General features: G+C 51.5%; 1 protein-coding gene and 1 pseudogene across 1 annotated transcript; both read left to right on the forward strand.

Annotated features, from left to right (window-relative positions):
* The first annotated feature begins 18683 nt into the window (after positions 1-18683).
* On the forward strand, positions 18684-19807 carry LOC125912995 (cytochrome c oxidase subunit NDUFA4-like; annotated as a pseudogene).
* Positions 19808-20490: 683 nt separating this feature from the next.
* Positions 20491-23296, forward strand: LOC125912991 (uncharacterized). Its single transcript, XM_049617860.1, has 2 exons — positions 20491-20596; positions 22315-23296. Exon 2 carries the CDS (start codon positions 22387-22389, stop codon positions 23224-23226), a length of 840 nt encoding a protein of 279 aa, XP_049473817.1. The 5' UTR covers positions 20491-20596; positions 22315-22386; the 3' UTR covers positions 23227-23296.
* The last annotated feature ends 1444 nt before the right edge of the window (positions 23297-24740 follow it).

Below are 24740 nucleotides of genomic sequence, written 5' to 3' on the forward strand. Positions count from 1 at the left end.
ATATGGGCTCTGGAACTGGTCAGACCTGGGTTAAATCCTAGCTCTGCCACCTCCAGGCTCTTGATCCTTGGGCATATTACCCTCTCTGAGCCTCAGGTTTCTCACCTCTAAGTCAGGAGCCATATTAGCAACCACCTCAAAAAAAAAAAAAAAAGTGTTGAGCTCTTTTTCTATATCAGGACGTTCTAGGGAATGGAGCCATGAACACGACATGGTCCCAGCTGCCCTGGAGCTTGAGTCTAGCAGGAGAGACTATGACAAATCAACGAAAATAAACAAAGGCCATGCCTGATTGTGGTGGTAGGTGCTCTGAGAACGAAATGCGGGAGGCTGGGACGGGAATGAGAGTAACACATTTAAGCGGGGGGCCAGGGAGAGGGAAGTTCTGGCTGAGGAGACAATGTCTAATTGGGTCTTAAAGGGGGAGTAAGAGGCAGCCATGGGAGGCCCTGAGGGCAAAGCATTCCAGGTAGAGAGAACAACAGTGCAACGTCTGGAGGCTGGACTGGTTTGTCTTGTTCAAGCAGAGGGAGGTCAGTCTGGCTGGAGCAGAGCAAAGTGGAGAGTGGCAGGGGACGAGGTCAAAAAAGAAATGACTCCTGAAGCTGAATTCACATGTGACCCAGCACTTCCACTCATGGGTATAGACCCCCAAGAAAATCCTGCACGCATGCCCCAGGAGGCATGCACAAGAGTGTTCCCAGCAGCCCTGTCCTCAAGCCTCAGTAAGAAAACCCTAGACGCAGCTCCAATGTCCATTACAGCAAATGGATGAATATATGTAGGGCAGTCACCGGATGGAATATTACTCAGCAGTCAAAAAGAATGAATCATGGGAATGTAAGCCGGTGCAGCCACTCTGGAAAACAGTCTGGAGGTTCCTCAAAAAATTAAAAATAGGACTACCCTATGACCCAGCAATTGCTCTACTAGGTATTTATCCAAGGGATACAGGTGTGCTGTTTTGAAGGGACACATGCACCCCCATGTTTATAGCAGCATTATCAACAATAGCCAAAGTATGGAAAGAGCCCAAATGTCCATCGATGGATGAATGGATAAAGAAGATGTGGTATATACATACACAATGGAGTATTACTCACCAATCAAAAGGAATGAAATCTTGCCATTTGCAACTACATGGATGGAACTAGGGGGTATTATGCTAAGCGAAATTAGTCAGTCAGAGAAAGACAAATATCATATGACTTCACTCATACAAGGGCTTTAAGAGACAAAACAGATGAACATAAGGGAAGGGAAGCAAAAATGATATAAAAACAGGGAGGGGGACAAAACATAAGAGACTCTTAAATATGGAGAACAAACAGAGGATTATTGGAGGGGTTGTGGGAGGGGGGATGGGCTAAATGGGTAAGGGGCATTAAGGAATTTTCTCCTGAAATCATTGTTTCACTATATGCTAACTAATTTGGATGTAAATTTAAAAAAATAAAATTAAGTGTTATGTTGAAAAAAAATAACATTTTATTACTACAACCTGGAGCTAGGTGGCTTCATGAGGGACTATAAAACCAATAAAGCATTCAGCATAGTATAATACGAAAGTGAAGGTAATACTATTTTAATAAACATTTAAGTCCATCTTAAAAAAAAAAAGAATGAATCACAGTGACACGCCACAATGCAGGTAATTTCTAGGAATATCAATTTAAAAAAAATAGTCCCAGAAAAGTAAATGCTGTTTAATATCCCTATTATAGAGTTAAAAACAACTAGAATTTAAAATACACGTTTTAAGGAATGCAAATATTGGGTGAATAAAACTATATAAAAAAGGAAGCAAAGGCGTGATGAGTGTGGGGTTCTGGATAATGGTTGACTCGAGTCCGTGGTGGGGATAAGGAGGATAGGTTAGATGTGCTCAGAGTTCTAGGCTTGCTTTGGTAGTTTTTGGTTTTGTTTTGGCTTTCTTGAAGGTTAATTTTCGTACAATAAAGCTCACCAGCTTCAACTGCAAAATTAGCAACTTTTGTCGAACGTATGCATCCATGAAACCACCACCACAATCAGGATATAAAACATTTTTAGGGCTCCTGGGTGGCTCAGCCAGTTAAGCGTCTGACTCGATGTTGGCTCAGGTCGTGATCTCACAGTCGTGGGATCGAGCCCCACATTACAGAGCTTAGTTGGGATTCTCTCTCTCTCCTCTCTCTGCACCTCTCCGCTCACATACTCAATCTCTCCCTCTCAAAATAAATACATAAGCTTTCCCCAAAAATCAAATACAAGAATTCAAAAAGAGGGAGAACATTTTCACTGCCCCAAACATTTCCCTTCCGCCCAGTTGCTTTCTACCATCCCCACACCTGGCCCCTGGCAACCAGTGGCCTGCTTTCTGTTTCTTCAGTCTCACCTTTTCTAGAGTTTCCATACAAACAGAAGCATACAGGATGCATCTTTTGTTTCTGCGTGCCTTTCATTTAGCAAGATAGCGAAATGCTTTCAAGACGCCTCCGCATCGGTATGCTAGACGAGCTAGGACAGCATTTAAAATCACTGTGTGTCGAACTAAATTAAAGTAGCCCATGAGTGGCCTAATGACACCTGAAAGTGTATGAGATTATGATGAGAGAATGTCATAGACAGAGGATTATGATTAACCCAGCTCTGTTACCTGAAATCCAAATTGAGAGAGAAAGAGAGAATAAGAAAGAAAGAGGTGGGTAAGGGCCAGACTCTGTAGGATCTCTTAGCAGGTCCAGTAATAAAAGATTTGGATTTTTATTCTAAGCATAAAGAGCCGCAGGGGTGGGGGAGGTGATTAAGTAGGGCAAGGACCTGAGATCTCATTTATACTCTCAAAAAAAATCTCTTTCTGGGAGTTGCTGACAGTGGAGGATTATGGGGTAAGAGTGAAAGGGGCCAGTTGGAGCTATTTTGGTCATCCAGCGAAGCAGGTGGGGCCTGGGGCGGTAGAGACGGAAATGGAGAGAACTGGGTGGAATTCTGGGTATATTTTGGAAATAGATCCATACCTGAGATCAGATCGGTGAACGGAATCTACATTAATTTGCAGAAAAGACTTAGCACATCATGGCTGGCTGTTGGAAACGGCCTCCCAGCCCTGGGCCAGCACTTTGTAGGTGCTCAGTAAATGTTTGCTGAATAAGGCCAACTGGCTCTGCCGACTTTCCTGAGTAATCCCTGACATTCCCCAACGCCCTGCTCTCTAAGGGTTGCCAGACTCTCTCCCGCTAGCATCACTGACTCAGCGTAGAGCCCTCCTTGGGGGCTCCTACACTTTGGAAGCATGCGAGAAGGGCAACGCCTGGCTGCTTTAGGGATTCCGAATGGTGGGAGGTCAGGGGTGAGCTGGGCAGGTTGTCATTGCCGCGTGCACCCCCGCCATCGCCCGCACAGCCGTGTCTGCCTGGAAAGAGTGTGGGAGCAACGGAAGCAGCTGTGAAAAATCCTTCAAACTGTGATAAAAATAGCCGTGGCCTCCCTTACTCCCTGTTCCCTATGAGCCTGGACATGTTTGTTTGCTCAGCTTTGAAGCTCAGAGCCATTCCCCAGACCCTGAGCTCAGGAAGAGAGAGGCAAAGAAGGGAGGCTGCTGGGGAGCCGGAGGGGCGGGGCAGATACTCCTGGATTCAGCCACAGAACGTCTAAAACAGCCTGCAAGACGATCTGACTCGTCTCTTCTATCTGGCAGATGGGGACATCGAGACCCGGAGAACAGCGAGGATGGCTCAAGGCCCCCGGTTGCTCACTGCTCGGCCTGGCAGAGGGTGACTGATGGATGGTCCAGGGAAGGCCCCCCCCCCCCCCCCCCCCGCCCCAGCTTCACACGATAAACCGTCCAGCCTCGATGCTGCCAGCTTCGAGCGGCTCCCAGCCCCTCTGTGGGCTCTGCAGGCAGACGTGCGGCCACCCTGGCCCTCTGCTTGGTCCCGAGGGAGATGGGCCACCTCCCAGCACAAGCCCTGTCAGGACATCACACCTTCAGGGCCCTGTGGACGCTATTCACCGGTGCTGCTGCTGAACCTCTGGGGGTTTCTGGCCTCGGAGCAGCTGGAGCGAAATCCCAACAGATGAACCTCTTCCTGACCCCTGGGAAATGTCAGATCTGCATACATTAGGTGGTGGCAAGCCATGTCCTGAATGGGAGCGGGAGGTGCAGGTGTGCAGGAAAATATGGGAAACTGGGAGGGAGGTCGGGAAGGGGGAGGGGGCAGCTGAGACTGTTTCGTAGGGGGAAGCTGCTTCTGTCATTTTGGGTTCCTACCTGATGGGGAGTTTCATGAAGGGAAAACTTCCTCTTAGTCATCTTTGAAGTCCCAGAAAAGGGGACTTCTGGCCCATAGGAGGTACGTGCCTGGCGCATGGTAAGTACTAAACGACGTGCGCATTACCTTAAAAGAGGCAAAGAATGAATGAATGAAGCTAAAAGACTCTCCACATGCCTGACTCTTCCTACCCGGAGAGCGCAGTTGACCCTGACATTCGTGAAGGGCGCACCTGGAGGCCATCCCTCTATGTGTCCCAGAGATGCTCAGCAGCAGTGTGTGGATGATGGTTCTGATGACCAGCATTCTAGAGAATATTAATAGATGTTCCATGATAAATGAGCCCATGAGAATGGAGCCCCATGAGGCAGGGGCTTTTGTCTGATTTGTTCACTGTTACGGGCTCGGCTCTTAGGACAGAATCCAACGAGGACACAAAAAAGAATGAAAGATCAGATGGGATTGGGAAACATTAGATCAAACGAGGTTTAAATGGTTCTTTCCTGCGGGACTTTTCAGAGCCTTTAAGGTGCCGGTGTGTACTGTTAATCACACATAATGATCTTTTTAAAAAATTTTTTAAATGTTTATTTCTTGAGAGAGAAAGAGAGACACAGAGTGCGAGTAGGGGAGGGAGGGAGAGGGGGAGGGAACCCAGAATCCGAAGCAGGCTCCAGGCTCTGAGCTGTCAGCACAGAGCCCGACGTGGGGCTCAAACCCACAAACCGTGAGATCATGATCTGAGCCAAGGTTGGACGTTTAACCGACTGAGCCGCCCAGGTGCCCCCACACATAATGATCTTAAGTCCAACTCTCTGGTGCCTCATTGCCCTGTAGTTCCTCAGTTGCCAGCCCCATCCCTCTAAGATGGGACAGCCTGAGGGAGGCCCAGGATCATGTAAGTGCCCCATGGCAATGGCACCAAGAAGCCACTGAGGGGACCCAGGACAGGAATGGCATGTAGGTGTCTCTTGCCCCAAGGAAGCCATTGCCTCGGCTGCTACCCGAGAAGATTGCTGGGCCATTGCACTGGTGAGGGCTGGGGAGCAAGGACAGCCTTCTTCCCACAGCCCATGCTACGCCTTCCTGGGGCTGAGCGAGGGTGGGGTGGGGAAGTGGTGGGGGGTGGTGAAGGGGAGACTGGAGGTGTCTCTTTCCCCTGCTCTTACCCCGTTGCCCTTCTGGCACATACACCTTCAACAGGTATTTGTGGAACACCTACTCTTTTCCAGGCACCGTCCTGGTCACCAGCAATCCTTCTGGAAGGATGACAGATCACGGCAGCAGGAATTGGGTGCCATTCTGCTGGATACTCTCCATCCGCTCTCCATCTGACCCCACCCTGCCCCGCCGGCTGGCCTGATGGACGGCATCGGTGGGCTCCTTTGTCCTCTGGGTTTGGTTCAGTTAGGGGAAGCCACCAGCAGAGATGGGAGGACAGGAAGAGAAAGCAGTTTGGGGATCTATTCGCCAGCGCCCTTCCTGCAGGGCCTCAGCTATGCAATGGCTGCATTCCTCCACCAGAGGCCCTGGCTCCCGGTGGGAGGCCTCGTTTCCCACAGCAACTACCTCTGGGCTCCTTTAACTACCTCCTCTCTCTGTCCCTTGGGGCCCAGGGATAGTATCAGCTTCCCATTCTTGCTAACCTTGGGATGCTTCACCATCCCTTGGGAGTTTCTTCAACACTGTCTGCACTTTGATTAAATATTCCTCTATTACCTCTTGGGGTTGACCTCTGTTCCCTTCCCGGACCTTAGTGTGGCTGAATGTGACAGAGACCCCTAATAGCAGTGCGTAAAATAAGATAGAGACGTACTCTCTTCTAACCGCAGAGTCCAACTGCTTTGCTCCGTGAAGCCATCTGTTCTTTCTATCCCGAGGTTTCCAGAGGGGGCCCTCCTCTGCGAGGCATTTGTTATGGGTTCAGCTGTGTCCCCCGCAATTCCGATGTTGAGTCCTAACTCCTAGTACCTCAGAATGTGACCTTATTTGGACATAAGGTCTTTGCAGATGCAGTTAGCTCAAATGAGGTCATTTGGGTGGGCCCTACTCCAACATGACTTGTCCTTATAAAAGGGAAATTTGGACACAGAGACAAACACACAGAGGGGAGACGGCCAGCCACAAGCCAGAGAGAGAGGGGCCTGAAGCAGCTCCTTCCATCATGGCCCCCGGAAGGAACCAACCCTGCTTACACTTTGATTTCAGACTTCTAGCCTCTAGAACTGTGAGCGTACATTTCTATGGTTCAAGCAACCCAGTTTGTGGCCTCAGGAGACTCACACAGTATGCAACGGCTCCTGTACCAAACTCACATTCCAGACAGAGAAAGGAAAGGGCAAGAATGTGCTCTCTCTTTAAGCACTTAACCTAGAATTTGCACACATCTCTTCTGACCAAGGTCACACATCAGCACGTGGCCTCCCCTGGCTGCCTAGGAGCCTAGACAATGCCCTGTGTGCAAGGAAAAGGTCTGTTATCGTGGGAGAAAGGGAGAATGGGCACCGGGGCAGCTACCAGTCTCTGGCACCAAATGCTATAGACATTTTCAGATGCAAGCAGCGAGAAGCCCTATCCAAACCGTTGGGAAATGTATTGTCTCACAGGGTGCGACTTCAAGTCCAGACGCAGGGGGAGCATGGGAAGATACACCAAAGTCCGGGGTCACTCCTCCGCCATGCCAGTGGCTCTGCCCTACACAGGCTGCTGGCCTCCTCCTCAGGCTGGAAGGCAGATGGCTGTCAGCATCTGTCAAGGTCAAGCCAGAAAACAGAAATCTCAATTTAATTCAGGGAATTGGTTACCCAGGTGAGAGAAGTGCCGAGAAGCCAACGGGGAAGGTAGAAGAACACAGAGATTAGCCAAGCTACTCCCAGGATGGACGGATAGAGGGAGGGGATGCTGTTAGCTGAAGCCCAGGAGCCGGGGTAGCCCAGCAACCCAGGCCTGTCCAATGGGAGCCATGTTGGAGATGTAGGGAGAGAAATACCCTGATTTCTCTCTTCCTCCAGTCCTCCTGTCTCCCACCAGTGCCTTCCATTGACTAAACCCAGCTGGAAGCCAGCTGTCCTGTGTGCCTGGGAAATCTAGCCTGCAGGACTCTGTCTGTCCATCCCCCTGCTCAACCTTGACACTGAGAAATAAACCCAAGGCTGGAGCTTCTGTGAGAGGGGAGGAGAGGGATGGAACTCGAGGCCTCTGCTGGGCGGGCACCTCAGAGCCCCGGTAGGCCTCTGAAGAGCCTTCAACAAGAGAACAACATGATCCAAGGTGTGTTTTCAAATTCTAGATCTTTCTGATTCTTGAGTGGAAAATATTCTCAAGAAGAACAAGAATACCTTCGGAGAGGCCAGCTGGTACTCTACAGAAGTTGTCCTGATAACCAGATGGGTGCTGTGGATAAGTAGATGGCCGAGGACACAGGAGGTGGCTCAAGAAAGACAAAGCTTGGGACTCACAGGAGAACCACACAGAACATGCACAAATATGCCAGGTGACCCAATTCAGTGTCCCAGATACACAGCCACTACACGGGGACTTGCACAGAGCAGGCACTCACTCAATGCATATGGAGTGCAGACGTGTCCACAGCGTGCACGCATACACACACACACACACACACACGCACACACAGCAGTGCCCCACCCACTATGGCTTGTCCTCACCTGTTTGCTGACCTGCCCTTCCCATGGAATATACCCTGGAGAGTGCATATTCTTAGAAGGCTTTCAGCCACACGTAACAGATGATGCCATCCAGAGACTTAAAGGGACTCCTGGGTGGCTGAGTCAGTTAAGCGTCCAACTCTTGATTTTGGCTCAGGTCATGATTCCAGGGTCGCGGGACTGAGCCCCGTGTTGGCGTCTGCACTGAGTGTGGAGCCTGCTTAAGATTTTCTTTCTCTCTTGGGACACCTGGTTGGCTCAGCCAGTTGAGTGTCCAATTCTCGGTCTAGGTTTGAGACCTGTGACGGGCTCTGCACTGGCAGCATGGAGCCTGCTTAGGATCCTCTCTCTTCCTCTCTCTCTGCCCCTCCCCCACTTGCACTGTCTCTGTCTCTCTCAAAATAAATAAACTTAAAAAAAAAGAAAGATTCTTTCTCTCTTTCCCTTTGCGCCTCTCTCCTGCTCCTGCTCTCTCTCTCTCTCTCTCTCTCTCCTAAATAAATAAATAAATAGGACTTGAATGTAGGGTTTTCTCACCTAACAGAAGGGGGTGGTGGGACAGTCACCACCAGTCGATTAACGCAGGGGCACAGTGATGACACAGGGGACCCAGGCTCTCGCAATCTCTGTGCTCTACCAGCCTCAGTGCATTGGCCCCTCCTCTGGGGCTGCCTCCTTCCTTGCCCCAGGAGCAGACGTGGAGACAAGGATTTGGGTGCGGGTAGTTGATGTCGGAGGTGATCCTGAGAAGCGTGTGTAGGGAGCAGGGAAGTAAGATGGGGAAGAAGGCCAAGACAAGGCGCGATAGTGGACAACTGAGGCCCGGTCCCACAGGGAACTCGGGGAGCCAGTGCCTTAGAGGCGTCCCATCTCCATACGAGGAGGCTGCGTCTTCCTACTCGTCTCCCCAGAGAGCACCTGGTGTGCCCAGGGTTGGAGTACTCGCTCGCACATCTCCAGCACGCATGTGCTCAGAATTTGAGCCTGTACACGCACCCTCCCCCCAACACACGTATGTGACTCATACGCACACTAGGGAGCACACCCCCCCTCCCCATTAAAACAAACATCTCCGCCTTAGTCTGCTTGGAATGCTGGAACAAAATGCCGTAGACTGGGTGGCTTCAACAACAAATATTTATTTCGCACGGTTCTGGGGGCTGGGAAGTCCAAGGTCAAGGTGCCAGCAGATCCAGTGTCCTGGTTTGCAGGTGGCCATCTTCTCATACCCTCACGTGGCAGAGAGTGGAGAGCAAGGGAGCGAACTGCCATGTGTCTTCTTGTAGGAGCACCGATCCCATTCACAAGGGCTCCACCCTCACGACCCCCTGGCCTCTCAAAGGCTCCGCCTTCTAATATTATCACACACGCTTAGGATTTCAACATATGACCTTGGGGGAGACTAAGCATTCGGTTCATAACAATCTTTCACTGCTTCTTACTCTGGTCTCTGGTTGGGCCAGGCAAAGCCTAGAGCATCAAACATTTATGGGGCGCCTGGGTGGCTCAGTTGGTCGCGGGTCTGACTTCTGCTTAGGTCATGATCTCACAGTTTGTGGGTCTGAGCCTGGCGTCGGGCTCTGTGCTGACAGCTACTGTAGATTCAGTGTCTCCCTCTCTCTGTCCCTCCCCTGCTCACACTCTGTTTCTCTCTCTCAAAAATAAATAAGTGATAATAAAAAAAACCATTTTTGACAAAAAGCCCACCCTTAGGAGCCTCACTTAAGGAGTGAATTCAGGGAGCCATGTCAGCCCCGCCCTCCGTCAGGCTGGGATTCCCTCTAGCCCCGGATGTAATCTCTCAAACTACCAGCAGGGGGCACCCAAGAGCCACGATCGCGTCTCAGGTTTTTTTCTTTTTTGTTTTTGTTTTTCTAGTAGGTTCCCTGGTTTGTGTAAGGGTATGTTTGCCTCTGGGTGTGGTGGAGAGAGAAGATAGGTCTCAGGAGTTCCTCACGAGAGTTTAGCTGAGTGTGATGGATGCACTCCTCACCAACGCTAGGGACTGCATCACCCGGGCTCCAGCGCTGCGGCTGACCTCACGATAGGCCAACAGATGAGTAAATGGATAGATGGATGATTGGGAGAATAGACAGAAAGAGGCTGACTCAAGAGAACAAGGTCAAAGAGGAGAATCAGGAAGAGGGATGGAAAGCAGACGGATAAGGGCAGAAATGGGGGAAAGGGAGAGATGCAGGGAAGGCGGGCAGGGGCGTCAAGGGGGGCGGTGCTAACATGAGGCCTCGGTGCTTTGGCCGGAAATATCTCTTCTCCCGGAGGCCCACCCCCCCGCCCCCGCTGCTGCCCACCAGACTGCTCCCCCTCTTTCCAGGGTGACTGGGGTTGGCATCTTGTGCAGGATCCCTCAGTGTGGATCCGTCCCTCTCGTCCTTATGCTCCCACAGTTCTGGGAGATGCTACTTGGGACCTCTCTGGTCTGGTTAAAATAGGGGCGGTGGAGTCAGACCCAGGTTTGGTTTGAACTCAAAGCTCAACCATAGCTGTGTGACCTTGGCCAAGAAACCCACCCTCTCACTCCTCAATTTCCTCAGCCAGGGTAATACCAGTGACTCCTTCACAGGGTTTTCATGAGTATTTGAGCTATAAAACACTTAGCACCAGGCTTGGCCTATAAGAACCATTGAATAGAAAGAAGGTGGAAACTATTGCTCTTGGTTCCGGAGAGTCCCATCCTCAAATGATCTGCCTTGTTGTTAAGCAGTTTTCCTCCACCTGGGTTCGAAACTACTGTCATCAAAATGAATAGTGAGCTGCGCTGGTTAATGCATGTGAGCTCCCTAAAATGCTCATCTCTGCTTAATTCATTTGTTAACAAGATTATCTGTTGCAGGGCTGCTCGAAATAAAATATAACTGGAAACAACCTAAATGTACATTGACAGGAGAGTGGATGAATTGTGGTCTATTTGTAGAGTGGAATACTGAAGAGCGAAAATGATTGAGCTAGACCTACGTGTATCCATATGGATAGATCTCAAAAGCATTTCACTGAATTAAAAAAACAAATTATAGAATAATGCATTCAGTATACCATAATATATATAGCATTTGAAAACATGCAAATTGATGATATGCCATATGGCAACATGTAGGAACAGAATAAACAGGGAAAGCAACGATCGTCAGAAGTCAGGATGGTGGCACCCTCCCAGAAGGGAGGGAGTGGGATTGGCAAGGTCTTCGTGTGGCTTTAACTGTATTTATATGCTTATCTTTGAGTCCCTTGAATATGGTACGAGTCCTTCTCTGTTTTGTTCTTCACAACAACCCTGAGCATGAAATATGAGGAAGAGGCTCAGAGCAGCAGAGGTGGGAATTGAACCTCTGAAGGGGTCTCCTGACCCCGGCTGCCCTCCCTATCCAGCAGGCTGCTCCGGTTTTTACTGAACCACTCCTAGTGATCTCAGGGACAAAGAAAAGTGCCAAGGAGCTGGGACAGAGCAGCTGAGCTCTGCTGGGCTGGACAAGGAAGGCAGGTACTGGCCCACTGGGTTCGGGGCTTGGCTCGTGCCTGGTAGGGGCTTGGGCCCAGGCCAACCCAGGGGAGGTTTCTCACCTTCCGGTCTTTCCTGGTACTCTCCTGGTTGGGTCAGAGGTCAGTGCTCAAGCCAGCAAGTTCTCTGGAGTAGGAGGTGGAGGCCTCCTTGTCTCTGAACTTGGCTCTCCTGCTCCTGTAGCCCCCTTCCCCCCCCCCCCCCACTTCCCACCCCAGCACAAGCAACCCGGGGGCACAGACAGGTGGAACACCACGGAGTGAGCTCTGGTCCTGAGGACACCCGAGGGTGCCCAGCCAATCAGGTCCTCAACTGCAGACTCCAAAGCCTTCAGGGGAAGACATGTTCCAACTGTTCCAAGACATGGACTGGCATGCTTGCTTGCTTTCTTTCTTTCTTTCTTTCTTTCTCTTCCTTCCTTCCTTCCTTCCTTCCTTTCTCATTCTTTCTTTCTTTCTTTCTCTTTATTTCTTTTTCTTTCTTCCTTCTTCTTTCTTTCTTTCTTTCTTTTCTTTCTTTTCTTCCTTCTGCAAACCTACTAAGTACTAGGGCCTGTACTGGTCACTGGGAGCCAAGGATGAGAGACAGCCCCTAACCTCCAGGGGCTCAGAGTCTGCTTGGGAGATCAGATGTGTAAATAGATGAGTGCCTAATAGACATTCAATACACGTTTGGATCAAAGTAAATGAAAACTGTCCAATAAAACATTAGCACTGGAAGAGCTGCTAGAGACTGACCCATGTGGCCCAGAGAAGGGCAGTGACTTGTTCAAGTCACAGAGTGGTCCAATGGCATAACCGAAACTAGGGCCCAGGACCCCAGGCTCCGTCTAAGCTCTTTCTACTGCATCCCACCCATGCTTTTTGCTTGTTTGTTTTTTTAAGTCGACTGTGAAATATTTCAAGTATAAAAAAAAGTTTAAAGAACAGTAGCATGTTGGGTTGCCTGGGTGGCTCAGTTGGGAGAGCACATGACTCTTGATCTTGGGGTTGTGAGTTTGAGCCCCATCTTGGGTGTGGAGATTACTTAAAAATAAAATCTTAAAGGAGTTCCTGGGTGGCTTAGTCGGTTGAGCCTCTGAGTCTTGATCTCAGCTCAGGTCATGATCTCAGGGTCCTGAGTTCAAGTCCTACATTGGGCTCTGCACTGGGTGGAGCCCACTTAAGCCTACTTAAAAAAAAAGGAAGGGGGCGCCTGGGTGGCTCAGTCAGTTGAGCATCTGACTTCGGTCCAGGTCATGATCTCACAGCTTGTGAGTTCAAGCCCCATGTCGGGCTCTGTGCTGACAGCTCGGAGCCTGGAGCCTGCTTTGGATTCTGTGTCTCCCTCTGTCTCTGCCCCTAACCCACTCACATCTTGTCTCTGTCTCTCTCAAAAATAAATAAACATTAAAAAAAAAATTAAAAAAAAAAAGGAAGAAAGAAGAAAAAAAAAGTTAAAAAAGAAGAATAGTACTGTGCCCCTTAGGAACCTACCATCAAACTTTGTCACATTCCCAGTGACTACCAGTGCCTCTCTTTCCAGCTTAAATCAGATGCTGTCCCTACTTCCTAGGACATGTTCCTTTTGTGGACTCCATGTAAGAGCTTCTTTAAACAGAGACTGTGAAGTATTTTCTGACACCAACTGATTCTCTGACACCCACTGAGTGCCCAACAATTCAACTCATTTCTGGCACTATCGATCTGGTGTTAATTACCATCAGATCGCACAAGTTAAGGGGCTCCGTTCCATATGCTTGCCCGCACTTTAGACAAAAATCCCACCATCCTTTTCTCTCTGGTTTGGTAATTTGCTAGAATGTCTTGCAGAACTTAGAAAAACACTACTCATGTTTACTAGTGTATTATATAAAGGATTCAAATGAACAGCTACATGAAGAAATTGGATTCAAATGAACAGCTACATGAAGAAATTCACAGGGTGCATGACTAAAGACTCGCAGATGCCATTCATGAGAACGACAGGTCTGGAATGGTCTTTTTTTTTTTTTTATGTTTTATTTATTTTTGAGAGATAGAGAGAGACAGAACGTGAGTGGGGGAGGGGCAGAGAGAGGGAGACACAGAATCCGAAGCAGGCTCCAGGCTCTGAGCTGTCAGCACAGAGCCCGACGTGGGGCTCGAACTCGCAGACCGTGAGATCATGACCTGAGCCGAGGTCGGAAGCTTAACCGACTGAGCCACACAGGTGCCCCTGGAATGGTCTTTAGAGACCGTTTAGTGCCCTCTTCTCCTTCTCCAGTTGGGCAAACTGAGGCCCAGGTCATGCAGCAAGCTAATAACACAGCTGGGCCTTGGGGTGCCTGGGTGGCTCAGTTGTTTAAGTGACTCTTGATTTCGGCTCAGGTAATGACCTTGAAGTTCGTGGGTTCGAGCCCCCATCGGGCTCTGTGCTGACAGTGCGGAGCCTGCTTGGGATTCTGTCTCCCTCTCTCTCTGCCCCTCCCCGCTTTCCCTCTCTCTTTCTCTCTCTCTCAAAATAAATAAACATTACACACACACACACACACACACACACACACACACACACACACAGCTTGGGCCTAGAATTCAATTTCCTCATCCACCAAATAATGAACAGCTGGTATTTATTGAGAATTTACAGCATGCCAAGGGATCAGCCTTGTGGGGCAGGTATTCTTATTATCCCCAGTTTACAGATGAGGAATTTGAGGCTCAGCTAAGGGAAGCAACCCGCCAGAGGTCTTACAGCTGGTAGAGCCAGGACGAGGCAGAATCTCACTGTGAAATTCCTCTCCGGGAGGACAAGGCTTTCACCTCGCTCTGTAAGTGAAAGGACCCGCTCATCTAAAGCTGCTTCCACATCTCTGTGGGGGAAAGTGGGAGCAAGACCCCTTCGCATGGAAGGTGACCTCCCCCAACCCCAGCTGAGAATCCAGGGCGCGGTTTTGCGGTGTTCGGCCCCAAACCGGAAGTGCCGACCTTGTCATTGGCAGCCTGAGCGGGGAGGCCTGAGGGGGTAGTTGCCCCAGGATGGGGGGGAGGGGAAGGAGGTGAGATGAAGCCTCACAGCAAGAGGCCCGAACCTGAGGAGAGAAGAGGCCAAGAGACGCATCACATTTATACCAGGGTGGGGGGGGGGGGGGCGCTGGCTTTCGTCCTGTGCTGTGCTGTCATCCTTCTGTCACCCTGTGCCTTTAGGAAAGTCTGTCACACACACTAGCTGCATGTCTCCGGTGGTTTACGGCACAGATGAGGGAATAGCGGTCACAGTGGCGGGACGTGGGGCACACCCGCAAAAAGGTGACAGTCGCAGAAGGTGGGGCAGCAAGAGGGCTCTGAGAATTGGTCCAGAAGCACGGACGCAGAGTGAGTGGTGACAAGAGGCCACAACAGGCCCCTGGGACTCCTCAGAAAAAGTTGTTCCAAACTTCCCAGAGCACGTGAAACGGCGCTTTGAGCTATCTGATTTGATTATTAAAGGACAAGTCACCCCAGGAGGATGGAGGGGTTTGTGTAGACCCGTTCCAGGTGGAAAATGCTCAGCACAGTGTCTCCCCTCAGTAAATGCTTCATAAATGACCAAGTGACGGTGGCAGTAGGTACAGCAGTTAAGCAGAGAGATCGGAGCCAGATTGCTTGGGCTCCTAACCTTGTCCAGTTTCCTTTAGGTGAGTCACTTCACCTCCGTCCTTCAGTTTCGCCTCTGAAAAGTGGGGGTGCTGGCAACACCTACCTCATAAGGTTGCAACGAGGGATAAGCGAGCGAATGCGTATAATGCACTTAGCACGGTGTAGTAGCCAGATTCTCCAGAGAGACAGAACCAGTAAGAAATACAGATACGTCTTAGTCTGCGTTCAGATTGCAATAACAAAAATACCACGGGCTGGGTGGCTTCAATAACAACTATTTATTTCTCACAGTTCTGGAAGGCTGGGAGTCTAAGATCAAGGCACTGGCAGACTTAGTGTCTGGTAAGGGCTTTCTTTCTGGGTCACAGAGCGCTTTCTTGCCGTGTCCTCACATGACGGAAGGGACAAGGATGTTCTCTGGGGTCCCGCTTTTGTAGGGATACTAATTCCATGAGGGTTCCACTCCAATGACCTACTCACCTCCTGCAGACCCCACCTTCAAATACCACCCCATTGGGGGGTAGGTTTCAACATATGAATTTCGGGGGGATACAACCTTTTAGTCTCTCTCTCTCCATATATATATGTGGGGGGGCATATAAAGAAATTTATTATTAGGTATTAGCTCATGTAATTATGGAGGCTGAGACCCAAGAAAGCAGGTAGTGAGGTTCAAAAAGGGCTGAGAACAAGACAGCCAATCTGGGTCTCAGGGTCTAAGAACCAGGAGGATTGATGTTGGATTGATGGCCCAACTCAGGCAGTCAGAGAACAAATTCAACCTTTTTGTTCTATTCTGGCTTTCCACAAATTGGATGATGCTGACCCACACTGGGGTTTGCTTTACTCAGCCCAACTCGAATGTTAATCTCTTCCAGAAACGCCTTCATAGACATACCCAGAAATAAGCAGACGTGTAGGCACACCGGGACCCAGTCAAGTTCACACATAAAGTTGCACAGAGCAGCCGGGACACAGGAGGCATTGGGCACCTATTGGCCACTATTATTATGGTTTTTTGGAAAAGGAAACAGAAGTTCAAAAAGGCTAAGTCACGTGGCCGTAGTCGCAGGGTTGCAGTGGAATGCTGGTGAGCTGGGTCTCAGAAAAGAAAACCAAACAAACGAAAACATCTGATTTGCTGCTTTGCCAATTCCTGTGGTGTAAATATCCCCACCATGGCTGATTTCAAGCCACCAGTGGTTTAACAACCTGGTCACCAAATTCCAGAGTATTTAACAATCGGCTGCCTCCGGCTCGCTGCTGCCGGTCCCCCGTGCCTGTAACATAGGGAGGATTTCGTAAACATTAGTTATCGCTACGAGCCAGTCAGTCTGCAATGATCACTGGGTACCCTCCTTGCCCCTTTTACAGAACAGGAGATTGAGGTTTGCAGAAGTTCAACCACTTACTTACCCAAGGTCACAGCAAGAACCAGGTACCTGCTGTCCTACTTCCTATGTCTTCCCTCAGCAAGGTTGTAGATAAACCATTGTCCCCCCCCCCCCCCCGCCATGGGGCGAGGGAATTTCCCAGGCCCCATGAAGATAGGAGCCCTGTGCCCTGCCACCATTGGCTGTTCTACCCCACAATCCCCGAGGTGGCTTGGCAGGCGGGAAGTTCTTGCTGGCTGGGGCTCTTGCCAAGCCACGCCTGCCCCAGTGCTCCTGAGCTCAAATCTGTCCCGGCTTGTACCTGCCTCGTGTGGGCTTGGGGAAGGCTGTTTTGGCAGCCTGCGAGCAGAGGGCCCTTATCCTCGAGGGTGTTGGGGCATGAGGGTGTGTGACTCAGGGTGCTTGGGTGGGTAAGAGGCTGCAGCCAGGGGAGGGCCAGAACGCAGCCCAGGAGGGATTTTCAGCCCTGCAGACAGGCTGGCCCCGTGACAGGTAAGGGCTCAGGTGAGTCACACCAGTAATAGTCGCCCGAGGCTGGGCACAGATGTCCTCCAGCCAGGGTGGGACAGCCGAGAAAGTTCCAAGTGGCTTGGCTCTAGCTGTCTCCTGAACTGATGGGGGGGGGGGGGGCGGTCTCACAGTTGCGGCTGCCGAAGTCAGCTTGCTCCTTATCTTTGGTACTTCCGGAACCAGGTGCTGAAAGGACAAGGGAACTCCCCTCCTACCATCTCTGGCCCCAGGGGAAGGGAGTAACATAGCACGGGGTTGGGGGGGGGGGGGGGCAGGAATAGGGGGTGGTTAACTAGCAGCATATGTGCTAATGAGGCAGGGTCCTAAGGTCTCCGGAGAAGGAGGCTATTCCCTCCATTCTGGGGGAGCCCAGAGGAACGGGATGCCCTCAAACTCCTCACGCCTGGGGTAGAGAAAGGGCCCCTGCTGGACCCGGTGGGGGCACAAGAGGGGACAGGTTACAGGTAGAACTGCTGGGGCGTGGGGGAGTTGGGGGGGATGAGAAGGAGAGGGAGGGGCAAGGAATGATGGAAAGCCCAGCTGGTGTGGCAGCGGAGCTGAGGAGCCAACGGTTGGAGCTGGCCCCGGTTGGGCAAGGGAGGGGGCTGCTGTGGCTGGAGACTCTGCAGGGCACCCACCCAGGACATTCTGAGACTCTGGCATCCATCCTTGCAGTGCTAGGGAGGGAGAGGCAGCTGGGCTTGGCCGGGCGGTGGAGGATGGGGTTTGGTGGAAGACAGGGCTACAGCTGCCCACCCATCCATGTCTCCAGGCTAGACGCCTCCCAATGCTGCTCGGTTCACGGGGTCACTTACTGAGTCCTCACTGGGTGAGAAGAGTGGCCCCCTCTGGATGGAGTCGGAACACTGGGTTCTAATTCTGACTGCTGGGTGAGCTTGGGTAAGTCTGTTGCTCTCTCTGAGTCTCAATTGCCCCATCTGGCAGACAAAATACCTACCTACCTCTTAGGGGCGCTGTGAGGATTCAATGAGAGGGTAGAAGGTCCTGGCGCGTGGTAGGTACTCCACCCATGTCAGTTTCTTGGGGATGGAGCTGGACAAGAGGTAGGGCAGGCAGCGTCTGCATACCTTTCTCCTTGCATGTCCTCATGCTTGGAGTCAGCTGGACCCTAACCAGCTGGACTGACTCAAGACGGGGCCCTGAGAGCCCGGGATCTGAGGACAGAACCTCCTCTCCCCCGACCCGGGGAAAGGGCTTATAGTCTCTCGACCCCGCTTCTGGCTCCCTGCCCCTTCTGGTTCTGAAGGCCTCTATGGTCCCCAGAGTACCTAGAGATCCCCTGGAGTTGGGGAGGCCAGAGAGGGGCATTCTTGATCTTCTGGGACACAGCCTGGCTTTCTGGTAGGATGGATGAATAGCACATTCCTCCTAAAATAATTGTCCTCGAGCTATTTCCAGAGGCTCTTGGTGCCCAGGCCAGAAATGGCCAGTGATCTCGATGCCTGGGTACCTTCAGGACAAGCGGTGCAGAGTCCCAGCCCTCTCGCTGGCTGGCTGCCCGCCTGCCCGGCCCCCAGCCCAGAGCAGAACCAGGCCAGGCCGAGGCCCCACAAGGAAACTGCTGATACTGCTGCTTCCCTGGTCCACTGAGTTCCCCCACACCCCTCTTCCTCCTTTTTTGGAGGGCCCTCTGATCCCTCCTCTGGGCTCCCTGTTTCAGCATCTATAACTACCCCACCCCAGGGCAAAAAGGCCTTTCACCCTCAGTGGCTGCCGGCTAAGGAGGGCCCACAGACGCTTCCGTGTTATAGCGCTTTATAATCCTGGGTCTGATCCTTCAGAAACATCAGACTAAGAACCTTCTCCAGAACAACGTGGCAGAGCTCTTCAAAAACGACCATCTCATAGGGGTGCCTGGGTGGCTCGGTTGGTTAACGTCCATCTCTTGACTTTGGCTGGCGTCATGATCTCACGTTTTGTGGGATCAAGCCCTGCCTCGGGCTCTGCACTGACAGTTTGGAGTCTGCTTGGGATTCTCTCTCTCTCCCTCTCTCTCTGCTCCTCCCCTGATTGCAGGCTCTCTTTCTCTCAGAATAAATTAATTCACTTTAAAAAAAATGTCCATCTCACAAAAGACAAAGGCTGAAGAATTGTTCCCAGCTGAAGGAAACCGAAGACTCCTGAGAACGAAAAGCCATGCTTGCTCCTGGGTTGGTTCCAGCGCCCGAAGAGTTGCCAAGAGGAACATCGGAGGGGCAGTCGGTGAAATGTACATTACATGATCACACTCCACCGTTGCCGAATGTCCTGTACTTGGGTCATCGTAGTGTGGATGCGTAAGAAAATGTCCGAGATATCTGTTCATCCTTGGGTAGGGACTACTTAGTGCCAGGCCTTGTAGATTTGATCTTTCCTTCTCCTGGACCGGAGGCCTCTGCCACAGCCATGTTACAACAGATCCTCGGTCAGGCCAAGAAGCATCCAAGCTCGATCCCCCTCTTCGTATTTATTGGAGCAGGAGGTACGACAGCAGCCCCTGACATGGTCCAATCCAGATGTCAGTTAGGGTAGGAAGAATAACCCAGAACTGACTGGGTCCCAATGATCAACACGAGCTCTACTCACCGATTGTAGATTACAGCAAAATGAAGGAAGAAAGTTCCAGACTTGTAAATGAAATGTCTCGCTCTCAAGCCGCTTAGAATGAAGGTCTCCCAGAAGCCCTCCGTACAAAATTTTCCACTTATCCAGGAAATATTTCTCCTCTGAACTCACATCAGTGTTTTGTGTTAGGGTTTACACTGATTAATAAATATCTGAAATTTGAATTACAAAAAAAGAAAAGAAAATGTCCCCGTTCACCTGGCACGTGGGCGATACACGCCCACGTGTTCAAGGGGAAAAGATAGTGCTGTCTGCGACTTCCTCTCCAAATAATAATAATCAGAGTGTGTGTGTGTGTGTGTGTGTGTGGTGATAAACGTGGCAAAAGCGTTAATAAATTGTGGATTTGGATGAAGACTGCTTGGGAGTTCGTTGTCTTGTGAGTTTTCAGTAAGTTTGAAAATTTTTCAAAATCTAAAGTAAAACTGTATTTTCAATGTTTGAGAGAAAGCAATGATGGATGGAGCCTTTCCTTAGCAAATATGTACTGGATGCCCCCTAAGGACCAGGGCTGGGTCGGGGGCACACAGGTTCTGAGATTTGCTGGCTGAAGAATCTCAGGTTCTGGCCAGCTCTCATCAGGTACTCGACACTGGATCGCTGACTGCCGCAGGGAAGGAAAGACAGGCTCAAGAATGGGTCACTGGAAGGGAACAACACTCTGGGGAGACTCAATAAATGTTTGCTGAGCCAGTGAAGAAAGAGAAGTGATTGATGCTGATCACGGCCGATGGGAGTTATATCAGGGGCAGCTGAGAACTCCCTGACTCTCAGCATAATTAAACACTAGAAAAACAACAAGGAACACTGGAAAACATCCACCCCAGTCTCATTTTAAAAATAGGGCCCATCTGTCCTGGAGGGCTTAAAGCGGCGCGGGCCCTAAGGCAGGGGCCTGGCCAGGATGGCCTCTGGAGGCCCCTCCCAGCTGTAAGATTCCGTGATTCTATGACACGGCCAGCAGTCTGGAGTGGCGACATGAGGGTATCCCCAGTGGAGAGCAACAGGAGGGCTAAGTCATCTACCTCCTAAAGACAGAGTGAGCGTGGCAGAGGGCCCTTATGGCAGATAGGGCTTAGCCAGCCAGGAAGGGAAGGGTGGGGCTCTGTGGGGGTCAGTCCTCAGTCGCCTCCTGTATTTCTGGAGGAGGAGACAGGGTGGGGTTGGACCCGGAAGGGAAGAGGCAAGGGTCTGTGCATTCCACGCGATTCAGACCCAAAGGACAAGAGCAGCTGAGGGCCATGGGCTGGAAGAGGGGCAGGCAGCTGTTTTCTGGGTGGGACAGGCTCAAATATTGCTCTGTTCTCACTAGACGGAAGTGGAAAATTAGCATCAAACTGGCAGTACTGGGGGAGAGAAATCAGAACCTGCCTTCTAGCTGGGGAAGGAGAGTATTGGGGAACCGATGGACAATGGAGATGAGGAAGGGAGGACTACACTGCCCTTGGCCGGGACAGGAGGCGGGGTTAAATGGACTGGGCATTTCCTCGGCCTGGTCAGGTCTAGGTCTCGGCGAAGTGCCCACATTTGGACCACAAGGAGGAGGAATCCCAATTCCCCTCCTCCTGTGGAGTGGATGAGGAGACCTTCTACTACCCGAGAGGGTCAAGACTGAATATCCTGGAAGGCTGTGACCTTACAAGTCCAGTCCTATCAGTAGTCTTGTCATATGACCTTCCCCCCTCTCATTTGGGATTCCTAAAGTCAGGATCAACTTAGGTACGGGGTTAGCAAGCACCCCTGTCTCTCTGGTTCTCCCCAGTTGTGCCCCCATCCAGCAGGCAGAGCAGATGTGGTGAGAACTCTTTCTTAGGAGACTGCGAGGGAGGGCCAAAGTCACCCCAACAACATAGCATTGTCTTTCAGGGGTCATCAGACACGACCGAGACAGTACCTCGGCCCCCACCACTTCCAACCCCTGTAATATGAGACGAGTCACGTCATCTGTCTGGGACTGAGTTTCTCCATCCATCAACCAGGAGTAGAATAGTGACCACCTCCTTGATTTGTAGCAAGAATTACATGTGAGACATAAGCAAGGGGCCAGGCACGGAGAGAGTACCTATAGCATTGCATCACTCCTAAGATGCATTTTTTTTACTAACAGGTGCATTGCAGAGTGGATGATTACACTCTGGAAAGGAGGTATCTCTCCGTGCTTGGGATTTCCCCATTAGAGATTCAGTCCTTGGCTTTTGTGGTCTTCTGGAGTCCTTGCTCCAAAGGCAAATGGGAATTTCAAAATATGGGCCGGAGCCAAAGGATCAAGGAGACTGCCCCACTTTTCCTAAGGGTCCTCTGGCCTTGAGTTGTTCTCAGGGTCCTGCCTTCCGCCTCGTCTCTCTCTCTCTTTTTTTTTTTTTTTAACTTTATTTTTGAGACAGAGAGAGACAGAGCATGAACGGGGGAGGGGCAGAGAGAGAGGGAGACACGGAACCGGAAGCAGGCTCCAGACTCTGAGCCATCAGCCCAGAGCCCGATGCGGGGCTCGAACTCACGGTCCGTGAGATCGTGACCTGAGCTGAAGTCGGACGCTTAACCGACTGCGCCACCCAGGCACCCCTTCCGCCTCGTCTCTTGCTTTCTGAAGAATAAGGTGTCTGTTTTCCAGTTTGAAAATCCCCAGGGCCTAGGAGGAGGTTGAGGAGTAGGAGAAGGGTGCTGTTGGCTCTCCGGAGCCAGAGGGAACCCACGGGGAGAAAGCGTGCAGGGAGGGGGCAGGCAGCAGAGAGGAGCTGACCCAACTGTCTTCACCAGGCCTGGTAGCCAGCCTCCAGGTGAGCTCACGGCAGGTCGGCGCCACGAGGCTGTATCTGCCCAGCCGGGACGATGTCCGGACGTCCGGTGAGCCGTTCCAACATCCACAGCCGCTTGAACCATCCCAACAACGTGTCCTTTTCGGCCCAGGCTCCAGGCTGGCCCCACGGCCCCCGTGTGAGCGGGGCTGATGGTGTCAAACGCCCCCGCACCCCGAGCGGCTCTGAGACCAGCAGCTGCAGCCCCTCCTCAGAGCAGCCCGACAGCCCCAGCTTCTTCAGACTCCCAGTGAGGAAAATCTGCATGGGCCGCCCCTACAACTCCAAGTTCGTAGAGACAAGCCACCTAGCGAACCACCCCAAGGTGGCCAGAAAACCCGCTTACCACGGCGGCCCCCGCTACCTGCTCTGTACAGAACGTCCCTCAGGCCCCTGTAGCCCCACCTTCCTGGACCAACTCATCAAAGGCATCAACTACCTTGACAGATCCACCAGTGCCTTCCGCTCCAACTCGTCACTGAGCCTGCCCAGGCTTGCAGCCAACTGCCTGGAGCGTGCGGCCACCTCCATCCACCTGGACCACCCAGACCACGCCTTCCCCCGTAGTTACTCCAACCCCGTCACCGGCGTGGCTGCCTCCGACGACTACACCAACACCTGCATGGTGCCATCCACCGGGGGCGTCAACGCTTTGCAGTGTATGGATGGGCCTGCCAACGCCAGATGCCCACCCCGGCTTCAGAGACGGAGCCTTACACCCGTGCTGCCGCAGAGGCCGGGGACGAAGCTGCCTGAGCTCCCCTTGTTCGGCAATGGGATCTTTTCCTTGGGTCACCTGCCCAAGTTCTGGGAGGCAATCCGCTCGGGCTGGAGAGCCCCCGAGCCCACCTCCAAACCCTGTAGCTGGTGGTAACATCGACCTCGAAATGGGTACAGGCGCATCGGGCTGCAGCGGTAGAAAATAAATGGTCTGTGGCAAAATGCTTCTTCCGAGGCTCTGTTGGAGGGGAGGGGGTGGAACAGCGATTGGGATTGGGGGTTATAAACTCAAGGACCTCCAGGGCCGGGAAGGTACAAGTTAATGGGTGAACTGGCCGAGGGGAGAGGAAATACCCGGTCTAAACCGAGCTCTCAGACAGGTTGTTGCTTTTTCCAAAAAAAAAAAAAAAAAAAGCCAGGAATCTCATGTTTATATGCTAACAACAAATTCAGAAATGTCCTAGTGCTCGGTGGGCCCAAGAAAAATACTTGCAGGTGGAATGTGAAGCCCACAGGCCACAGTTTGGAATCTCTGGTTTATATCCTGAATGGATCCCTGGGGGGTTTCCCCAATGGGAAGAGAAATAGACTAGCTATTCATTCCCGATCCCTATTCATGCTCTTCTGGTTTCAGGATTGTTGTGGATGTTGATTTTACCACTGCCCAATGTGAACAGAAATACTAATGACGACGATGACTGGATGGTGGTGGTGGTGGTGACAGCAATAGCAAGACTTCACGGAGCGCTTATCGTGGAGCAGGCACTATTCTAAGTGCCTCGTCTATATTCTCTTCAGGATGGGTTTTTAATGACCGGGGCTTAGGGTGGATGTAGAGGAAAACTTTCTGATGGCTAGTGGGAGAGGCAATCCGAGATCGTTGCCACTGGAGGGAATGCCCTTCCTAGGAAATCTCTGAAGAGTGGTTCTGTCCAGGCCAGATGAGGGCTGGAGGGGCAGAATGAGGAGGCCCCAAGTTTCTTGCTGGAAATGTCCGAGAAAATGTTCCCTGAGCCACCAAGGGCTCCCTCCAAACCTTCAGAGACTCAACTGATTTGAGTGCTGAGAAGTGAGACCCCACAAGGCATCCAGGGACTGAGGGATCGTAGAGACAGGGATTCCAGCCTCGTTCTGCCACTAGCCTGCCCTGGGACTTTGGGTACACATCACTTTGTCTCCCCAGACCTGTTTCCCCTTCTGTAAATGATTAGGGTAGCTTCGATGGCCCCTAAAGGCCCCCGATTCTGATATTTCCAAATCTGTCTTCCTAGTCCCAAGCCAGGCCTGGGCTGAGAATTGAGAGTGCCCCCCTCCCCCCACTTGCCCCTCAACTCAGGCCTCCTGAGTTCTGAGCCAACTTCCCATTTTTGGCCTTGGGACCATTTCTGTGTGACTCTGAACTTCAGGCCCAGGCCCTTCTTGCTGGAGCTTTCCTGTCTCCTTGGAAATACAAGGGCCAGTGGCAGGTCAGCGTGTGGAATGGGGCTGACCTTAAAATAATGCAGAACCTGCAGTTCTACAAGATTCCATGACTCTTGGAGGGAGTGGCCTGCTCTGGCCTACCTAGCTGCATGGCCAAACAGAGAATGGCCAAGCCTGAATATCCCTATCATGAGGGATGGTGTCGGGATAGGGGGAAGGATAGGAGGAGGGAAGGGCGTACCAGAC

Source organism: Panthera uncia (assembly GCF_023721935.1).
Source record: "Panthera uncia isolate 11264 chromosome C1 unlocalized genomic scaffold, Puncia_PCG_1.0 HiC_scaffold_4, whole genome shotgun sequence".
In the NCBI taxonomy this organism is placed as follows: domain Eukaryota; kingdom Metazoa; phylum Chordata; class Mammalia; order Carnivora; family Felidae; genus Panthera; species Panthera uncia.

Excerpts from the sequence above, each read along its gene's own strand:
- LOC125912991 (XM_049617860.1), top strand. The coding sequence starts at position 22,387 with ATGTCCGGACGTCCGGTGAGCCGTTCCAACATCCACAGCCGCTTGAAC.